At 43.9% G+C, this 9,978-nt stretch overlaps 1 protein-coding gene across 1 annotated transcript in view; it reads left to right on the forward strand.

Moving 5' to 3' along the window:
- MAP7D2 (MAP7 domain containing 2) overlaps positions 1 to 9,978 on the forward strand; it is a 102,931-nt gene that overhangs the window by 79,062 nt on the left and 13,891 nt on the right. Inside the window, exons 8-10 of the mRNA XM_059385301.1 lie at positions 3,666 to 3,721; positions 3,766 to 4,184; positions 4,750 to 4,883. Coding sequence (XP_059241284.1) covers positions 3,666 to 3,721; positions 3,766 to 4,184; positions 4,750 to 4,883 — 609 coding nt within the window. The remainder of the gene's footprint in view (positions 1 to 3,665; positions 3,722 to 3,765; positions 4,185 to 4,749; positions 4,884 to 9,978) is intronic.

The raw sequence follows: 9,978 nt of genomic DNA on the forward strand, positions 1-9,978 counted from the left end.
TTTAAAAAAAAAAAAAAAAAAGAAGTGCCCTGGGGACAGGAAATTGTTCCAGTACCTCTAAATCAGAATTACAAAGTTGAGAGGTCTAAGGAGAAGCAAACATTTCTTGATTTTGAGACATTCAAAAAGAAAGATAATTTCTCCCCAGGTAAAAATTAATGGATGAACCACAATGGGTATGAACCAGGTCTGAGAAATGTGGAAAGTCAGGTAGACTGTGAGTTCTGAAAATTCGGGCAACCTCTACGGCAGTGAAGAAGAATGGATCGCACCTGCCTACAACCAGTGGGTGGGTGGATCTCAGGAACTTAGAGTTGAGCAGCAAAAGGAAGTTGTAAAAGGATATCAACAGGGACATTTATATTGAGTTCCCAGGTGTGTAAAACCAGCATGTTTTTAAGGATATAAATGTAGTAAAAATGTTTAGAAAGAGTAAGAAAATGGCAAATATAAAATGCAAAATAATGATGACCTCTGAGTAGGAGGGGGAGGGGGTCAGGGAGGGGCAGAATAGAAATATTCTGGAATCAGAATATTTATGATATCTTTCTTTGGAACTAGTTTTTAGGTGTGTGGGTATTTGTTACATCATTCTTCATACTTTGCCTATTTTATAAAGATTTTTTTGTATGTTCAATATTGAAGAAAGGAAAAAAGAAACCCTTGAGTTTTACAATGGTGTCACACACAAAATCCGAATCGGAGTGGCATTTTCAACCTCCCCTCTGTGCAGATCAAGTGTGTGTGTGATCTTTAAAGCATACTGGAAGCGGTGTGGCTTTGAACGGTGAATTGGTCCGTCCTTTTGAACCCCCATCCAGCAACTCAGACAGGTCATGTGATAAATGGTTCTGACAGTGCATTGTTCTCCTCATGGATCTCAGATAAATTAAGCCACTGTTCCGTGGCAGTGCATATTAATGGCATTGCTCTTTTAAGCGTTCAAGTTTATTTCCATTGTTTGCATTGTTGGGTACTTGTATGGGTTTTAGAAAACTAGCTTCAGCAACACTCTCAAAGATGTGGATGGAGCATAGCTTTCTTCTTGTAACCTAGAGAGAGGAAATCAAGTGTGGTCATGTGTGTTTGCCCAGCCTGTCCCTGTCTCTGAGTGTTGGCGCTGCCTATACTCCTAATTCTTCAGTGTGAAATGTCCTTTAATGGTTTCAGGGTTTTAGAAATATATTCAAGTCACTTTGGTCATTATGATGGGGAATGTCTCGTTAACCTCTTGCTACTGTAATAACCCACCCCCCCCAAATTTAGCAGCATAAAATAACAATTTGTTAATAATTCTCACAGCTCTGACTTGGGCTTACCAGGAAGGTCTGTCTTGGGGTCTTTTGTGTGGCTTTTCTGAGGTTTGACTTGGGTTCACCTGGTGGTTCTCACTTGCAGTCTTCCACCATAGGTTCCATGTCACCTGGGGCTGCAGTTACCTGTCTTGACTGTGCTGCAAGTCTGAGATAGCCCATTCCCCTGGCTGGCACTTAACGCTGGGCATTGGCTGGAGCTCAGTGGGGGCTGGGAACAAGAATAGAATGCCTACACATAGCCTCTCCATAGTACTTCGGCATCTCACAGCATTGCACTGAGTTTTAAGAGAGTGTTCCCAAGAGCAAGTATCGCCCAGAACAGGAAGTAGAAGCTGCCACGCTAGTTAAATACTGTGCCATGCACTGGCACAGCCTCCCTTCTCTGCTGTGTTTTATTGGTCAAAGCAGTCAGGCCATCTGAGATTCAGTGGGATAGAGAAAGAAACTCAGAAGATAATGTCAGAGGAGATATTTTTGTGATCATCTTTGGAAAATACACTGCCAGACAGAATCACTTTGAGAGATAGCTTATACCCAAGATCAGGGTCATGATGTCTTCAACTTACTCTCAAAGGGTTCTGGGAAAAATCTTTGTGTATGTGAGAGTGTGTCTGTAGAGAGTGAATGAAAGTGAGTAGGGGGATGGGAATGATGAAGCAAATATGGCTAAACATTAATAGGATGACAGGCATATAGGAGTTCTTTGGTGTAGTCTTGCAATTCTGTAGGGCTAAAAGGATTTAAAATTAAGAAGGATTTTGGGGTGCCTGGGTAGCTCAGTTGGTTAAGGGTCTGCCTTAGGCCCAGGCCATGATCCCAGGGTCCTGGGTTTGAGCCTTGTTTTGGGCTTTCAGCTCAATGTGGAGCTTGCTTGTCACTCTCCCTCTCCCCCTGCTCATGCTCACGCTCTTTCTCTCACTCTCAAATAAAATATTTCTTTAAAGATTCTCTAAAGATTTTATTTATTTATTTGACAGGGAGAGACAAAGAGAACAGGAACACATGCAGGGGGAGTGGCAGAGGGAGAAGCAGCCTTCCCGCCAAGCAGGGAGCCCAATGTGGGGCTCCATCCCAGGACCCGGGGATCATGACCTGAGCAGAGGGCAGACGCTTAATGACAGCCACCCAGGCGCCCCTGATTAGGTAACTCGTGGGCTTGTAATTATATTGGGTTGTTTTTTTTTTTTTTTTTGCCATTTTTGTAGATCAAAAACAGTTGAATATTGGCAGTTCCATATGGTTCAGTCTGCTACAGGATTGAGAGTGATGATTTGTAATTTATGTACAGATTACTACTTCCTAAAGTAACTCTGCAAATGCCTCTTCCCTGTGCAACCATCTGGGTAAACTCAGTTTCTGAAGCTAGGTTGTTACCTATATCTTCAACACCTAGCACTCACCAGGAGCCAAGCCTAGACCAGTGTACTTATTATAATGGACCTTTTTTCAACATAAGACAGGCTCCTGCATTTTACCAAAGCAATATTTCCCTGAGTGACAGTAGACTTGTCCTCAGCTTTCACATCTTTCCAGTAGCAAGAGAGATCCTTTTAGATCTTAAGAACCTCAAAAAAAGACAACTCTAATCCCCATTTCTTGGCAGAGTTCCTTGGCACATAGAAAGGAACTGGATATCAATCATACTTCAGTAAAGGTGAATTAAAAAAAAAAAAAAAAAAAGAAACCAGGGACCTTGAAGACATTATGTTGAGTGTAATTAGCCAGACACAAAAGGACATATACAACATGATTTCACTTCTATGAGGAACCTGGAGTGGTCAGATTCCTACAGAGAGAAAGCAGAAAGGTGATTGCCAAGGGCTGAGGGAGGCAGGAATAGGGAGTTTGTGTTTCGTAGGTGTAGAGTTCTGGAGATGGATAGTGGTGATAGTTGTACCACATTGTGAACATACTTAATGCCACTGAACTGTACACTTAATGGCTAAGTGGCAGTTGAGTGGTGCAGTCGATGAAATGTCCAATTCTTGGTTTCAGCTCAGGTCATGATCCCAGGGTCCTGGGATGGAGCTCTGCATCAGGCTTCCTGCTCAGCGGGAAGCCTGCTTCTCCCTGTCCCACTCCCCCTGCTCGTGTTCCCTCTCTCGCTGTCCCTCTCTCTGTCAAATAAACAAATAAAATCTTAAAAAGAAAAAAAAGAGGTAGGACAGTGCCTAAAACTTTATCCTCACAAACTTCAGTGAAGTTAGGACATGGCCTCAGCAGCTGGGCGTCCTAAAGTCTTGTCCCTTCCACCAGGGGTATCTTAGCGGTTCCTATGTTGCTGTTAGGGTGATAGTACTTCAAGGACTTTGAGTGTGCTAATAAGCCTTCCACTTGTTCCTCTTGAAGGATGAAATTGTTCAGCTTTTCAGAACCAAGCCCGCTAGGAACCGAGAGGTTGTGTGGTCAGGGTCCAGAATCCTCTTCAGGCATGCTTTTGGTTTTCCAGGGCAACATCTAAAGTGTATCCACAGTCTCCAAAGAATATGAAGCCGCCATACCCAGGGTCTCCTGTGAAGTACCGCTGTCCCACCTTTCCCAGCCAGGAAACACCCAAGAGGAAAGCAGAGAAAGAGAAGAGCAATAAGGAAAGGGAAGGTGCCCTGGCTCAGCAGGCAGCTGGCCTGCATGGAGAGGAAGCCCCAGAGAAGCATGTGGTGGACAAGCATGTCACTGAGAAGCATCTTTTGGACAAGCATGACACTGAGAAGCATGTGGTGGACAAGCATGTCACTGAGAAGAATCTTCTGGACAAGCATGACATTGAGAAGCATGTTGTGGACAGGCATGTCACTGAGAAGAATCTTCTGGACAAGCATGTCACCGAGAAGCCTGTGGCCACAGGAGGGAAGGCCGAGAGCAGTGGAGGTAGGCCCTTCTTGTCAGTGCTGCCCCAGGGCTTGGCTTTTACAAGCTTGTTCTCTCTCTGCCCAGATCCATGTGTGAGGGAAGGAAAGAGATATTTCCCTGGGGTAACTTCATGCCCTCATGCTGTTTTCTCTGGCTTGCACATTGCCCCTGAGTCCTTCCTGTGGTCTTCTATGGGTCTCCTAGAGGATGAACTGGTGCAGGTCATGGCTTTGGAAGCTCACGGGACTGTTGAGGTGCTTCCAGCCAGCATCAGCACTTCCCACCAAGAAGGTCTTTAGTCTTTCAAGCTTTTACAAGAGATAGATGGGCACTGCGGTGGTGGCTCTTGTGGGTCACGCTATCCCCCCATCTCTCCTCCCCACCTTTCTACTACCCTCCACTGGGAGATTCATTCACAGGGTCACAACTGTCTTGTTGCAACTTCTCTGCTCAGTGGCCAGTTGCGCTCATCCCAGCAGCATTTCCTGTCACCCGCTGAGTTGGACTTTTTGTTTCCAAGTGGCAGCTACCTGTGTGAGTGCAACCAGTATTTCATTTCTCATGATCTTTTCCTCTCATGCAGCCCCAGGAAAACCTACAGCAGGCACCACTGATGCAGGAGAGGCTGCGAAGATCCTGGCTGAAAAGAGACGACAGGCCCGGCTGCAGAAGGAGCAGGAGGAGCAGGAACGACTGGAGAAGGAAGAACAGGACAGGTGTGGGGCTGCTCAGAGTTTCATTGCCATCTCATGTAAAAGGCTGTGGTAGAAAGAGCAACTCACCTTTCTTTCTAGGGTTTGACTATTGACACAAACTGAGCAGAAGTACAGGTCTGCGTGGCAGGTATTCTGGAGACTGCGTCTTCTAGTAGGTGTAATTAACAGCAATGGAACATTGTCCTTTTACCATTACTTGGAAACTCATAACTCCTGGATCTAAATATTACTACTAGCTTCCCATTCTCCCCTTGGACTCTAGGACCAGTGAGGCCTTATAGAGCTATCAGGGGAGTTTGAGCTCTGTTCATGGAATGAGATTCTCTCTGAAGATAGGAGGTTCCAGAGGTAAAGATCTTGAGTCTACTTCCCAAATCATGTTTTTTCCTTAAATTATCCTAACATGGACCCCCAGGTGAGAAGGAAGAAGGTTGAGTAAAAACCCCTAGATGGAGTGGAAGTTGATATCATTGTCCACAAGCAGCAAGGTAGAGGGACTCCATTCCTGGAGCACAACAGAGGACATCATGGTAGTGGTCTTTAAATATGGGACGGAGGGGTCGGAACCAAATGGCAAGTGCAATGAAAATATGAGGCATAGGCCCTATCCTGTTTTAATAGCTCACCAAAGAGTGAGAACCACTGTGGTGTTAGTACCAGGGTGCTTTGGTCAAAGTACAGGCAGTCTGGCCTTTTCTGATCTTTGCATTCAGAAAAGAATGCACGTTGAAGGACAAGGTGGATTTTATTATTAAATTGATAAGGAAGCTTTCAGGGTAGTCACACAGTGCAGTCCAATATGTTTAGAGAGTTAACTTGACTGAAAGCAAGCCGTGCCACAGCACTTTAAGACTGGTACTGAATTTTGAGTGATAAATAATAGAATAGCCTTAATTCTTAAATGACCTTGGCAAGTCTTTTGTGGTCTGTAATTACAGGTTTGCTGATTTTATATATATATATATATATATATTTTTTTTTAAAGATGAGCAGTAGGTCTTATTTATCCCTTCTTCAAATTCTGTACTTTTTGGGGATGATTTTCCCACCTCCAGCGTTCTGGTCAACAGTGACACATCTTTTTGTTGAGTGGTGTGTTTGGGCTGGTTTGAGGGAGCCATAGGATTTGTGAAGAGAGGTCACAGGAGGTAAAGATGAATCCCGGGACCTCAAATGACAGGCCTGGGTGATTGCAGGTTTTAAGCAGGTAAGTAACATGATTGTGACTGTATGCTTAGGAAGAGGGAGTTCTTTACCTTCTAATAATCACCCCCCCCTCTCTCTCACATTTCCTGCACAGCCCCGCTCCAAAAAGGATTGATTGTACTTCCTGTCTTCATTTATTCAACTCATTTTCATACCTCGCACTCACCATTCCTCCCAATTGCCAGACTCTTAATCCATTTCTTTGTTGACTTTGACCTTGTCAAGCTTGCCCTTGCTTCTTTGGCCCTTCCTCTCAGTCTCTTCTGTCCACACCACATCCCCTCACATGTTGCCTGGACTCTCAACCCTCAGCCCTTGGGCAGCTTCACCAGACAAGCCCTCTGTGAGCAGTGGTACTCCATCCTGTTCAGCCACTTTCCTCTGGCTTCAAATGGTTTAGGGCCCACACTTCCCACAACAGTTTCATGTGAGCATTTGATGTGCTAAACCAACTCTGCTCTCCTCTCCCCTTCTACCCTCATTTTCCCTTTGCCTCACTTAGCATCTGTTTCTGAAGCTAATTTCATCTTGTTTTGAAAACCTTCAGTACTTCCTGGTACGAGGGAAGGAGTAAATAGCACATGTACACTGGTGACCTCTGACTCTGTGCTGTGGCCTGGTCTCCTGCCAGGGCTATGCTGTCTACCAGTCCCATGTGGCTACCAAAATGCAAATGCGCTAAAATTAAGTAAAATTCAGTTTCTCAGCTGTACCAGCTGCATTTCTAGTGCTCAGTAGGTACCTGGTGAGTAGCTACCATATTGGATAGCACAAATATCTAAAACATTTCCCTCATCACAGAAAGGTCTCTTGAATAGCACTGGTCTAGATCCTAGAGGCCATATCTCAGCAACATTATGCTTTCATTTGAGAGTGTCCCAAATGCATCTCAAATTCAGCATTTCCAGAGCAGGTTAGGAGAGAAGGTGCTACAAGACAGGGTGAAAACAGAACAAAGAAGCACAAGTTCAGGATGTTGAAGATTAAGCTTTTCTTTTTTTTTTAAAGATTTTATTTATTTATTTGAGCGAGAGATCACAAGTAGGGAGGCGGGCAAAGAGAGAGGGGAAAGCAGGCTCTCCGCTGAGCAGAGAGCCCAACGCGGTGCTCGATCGCAGGACCCTGAGATCATGACCTGAGCCAAAGGCAGAGGCTTAACCCACTGAGCCACCCAGGCGCCCCTAAGCTTTCTTTCTTTCTTTTTTTTTTTTTTTAATGAAAACTTTTAAGCACACAAGGGAGAGAGAATCATGAAACCCACATCTAGTTCACAGATTGAATAGTTCAAGGCTGAGCATGTGTCAGGGATGTGGTGCAAGTGCAAGAGGGGCCAAAGGCTGGAGGATGAGAGATGGGGGGTCATTGCACAAAGACCCTTACCCGTGGCCATTGACAGGGATAAGGGATGCATATGCTAAATGCTGAATGATGACCACAGCGCATAGTTTTTTGGTACTTTCTACCTGGTAAGGAAAGTGGGTAAGTTTGGAGTAGATGACAGGAATTAAGACAGAGGAGTGATAGAACTGCATATAGGTCTTGTGAAGTCCAAATAGAACTTGGTCAAGATGGCAAGGGCAAGGGGATGGGTAGCCTGCAGGAGCAGGACATTGGAGAAATGGCCAAATCCATGTTCTCTGGTTTCTTAGGCAGGTAGAGAAAGAATATTTGCCCTTGGAGAGGATATTGAGGGACTCAGTTTCACATAGTTTTCACCTACTTTAGGAGAAGCAGAGTATGGTTAATGGAGGGTATTTTGTCTGTCACAGGAGGGACAAGCAAGGGCTAATGGGCCTGTGGGAAGGAATGTGTGTTGTACATGACAGTGAAGATTAGGGAGACTTAGGGGCCAAGAGGATGTATCACTTACTGTGTGTGGGTGCATTGGGCACCTCTGAACTCCTCATGGTAAAACAGAAGAAACAGAATGGCTTTTCAGACCCTGAAGATGAAGATAAAGATGAAGTGGCTTGTGCATTAATTCATACACAGTGTATTAACTTCTTCGGGACAGTCAAACTGTCTCATCCGATGAGGGATAAGAACTACAACTAAAACAGTGCTCCTAATTAATCTTTGGATAACTATTGTTAACAACACAATCATTTTGATACTCTTAATGTTAGACATATTTGGTCATTCATTAAGGAATCTAAGAACTGGAGTTTCTTTCTGATTAGGCCCTATAATGCTCTTGTCCAGAGTTCTCCAGAATGTTTGTTAATAATTTCAGTTGTTTTTAATAATTGTTGTTTAATAATTTCAGCAGTGCTTTTAGGGATTTCAACACTGCAACTTTTGCTCATGTAGAGTATGTGTCTTTCAGTATTACTTAACCTTTTAAAGTATTTCTTTGGTAATACATACGCTAATTGCCTCCACATTTCCTGCAGGATAGGAGGACATTCTTTTTAAAGTCCTGATCTTTTGACAGGGGGAGGACAGAGGGAGAGAGAGAATCTTTTTTTTTTTTTTTAACATTTTGTTTATTTATTTATTTGAGAGAGAGAGAAAGAGAGCACAAGCAGGGGGAGGAGCAGAGAGAGCAGCAGAGTCTCTGCTGAGCAGGGAGCCCGGCACGGGGCTTATTCCCAGGACTCTGGGATCATGACCTGAGCCGAAGGCAGATGCTTAACCCAACTGAACCAGCCAGATATCTCAGGTGCAGTCTTGTCCATATGTCACATTGCCATTCAGTAACATACTGTAAGATGAGTATGATTACTTATATTATTTTTATAGTTGAGGAATATGACACATTTGTGAACAGGAAGAACATTAGAAATCTAAAAACAGGGGTGCCCAGGTGGCTCAGTGGGTTAAGCCTCTGCCTTTGGCTCAGGTCATGATCCCAGGGTCCTGGGATTTGAGCCCCGCATCGGGCTCTCTGCTCGACAGGGAGCCTGCTTCCCCCTCTCTCTCTGCCTGCCTCTCTGCCTACTTGTGATCTCTCCCTCTGTCAAATAAATAAAATCTTTAAGTGCTTGTTTTCAGATTTCTTTTTTTTTTAAAGATTTTATTGACAGATAGAGATCACAAGTAGGCAGAGAGGCAGGCAGAGAGAGAGGGGGAAGAAGGCTCCCTGCTGAGCAGAGAGCCTGGTGCTGGCCGCTCCCAGGACCCTGGGATCATGACCCGAGCGGAAGGCTGAGGCTCTAACCCACTGAGCTACCCAGGCACCCCACAAGCACTTAGACTTTATAGGATTTTCCCTCACTGCTTAGAGCTCTTTATCATTCTATTATTAACCATTCATCTGTGGATGAAAAATTTCTAAATGTCATTTAGTTTTCATATAGCAAAGATAGATAAAAGAGATTTTTTAACACCTCATTTTTTAAAGAATTATTTACTTATTTTAGAGAGCATGAGTGGGGAGAGGGGCAGAGTGAGAGGGTGAAAGAGAATCACAAACAGACTCCCCACTTAGTGTGGTGCATGTGTGGGGCTCAGTCTCATACCCTGAGATCATGATCTAGCCGAAATCAAGAGTCAGATGCTTAACTGACTGAGCCACACAGGCGCCCCAAGCTAAAAGAGATTTTTAAAGATTGGTAAAACAAATGAGAAATAGGTGTTAATTTCTGTATTAAATATAAGGGTTCTGTTGAGTGTTTTCTTCCACTTGCTGCTTCAGAAGTCATGTAGCAATTAGAACCCAAAGTAAACTTTTTGAGCTTGCCATCAGTGCTCTTAAATTGCTGACTGGCACAGTTGTAGCCATCAAGACATTTCTAGTTTTTTTTTGGCTTTAATTAGTTTTAAATATTTATTTCACTTAGTTTTTAAAGAATTGTCATTAAGTAAGAATGATGGAGCTATAGTCCTTTGTAGTTTGACTAGGGAACATTTGTGTCTTCATTATGGTGTGTTCACAAGTCAGTACCTCA

This window comes from Mustela nigripes, chromosome X (genome assembly GCF_022355385.1).
Source record: "Mustela nigripes isolate SB6536 chromosome X, MUSNIG.SB6536, whole genome shotgun sequence".
Taxonomy (NCBI): domain Eukaryota; kingdom Metazoa; phylum Chordata; class Mammalia; order Carnivora; family Mustelidae; genus Mustela; species Mustela nigripes.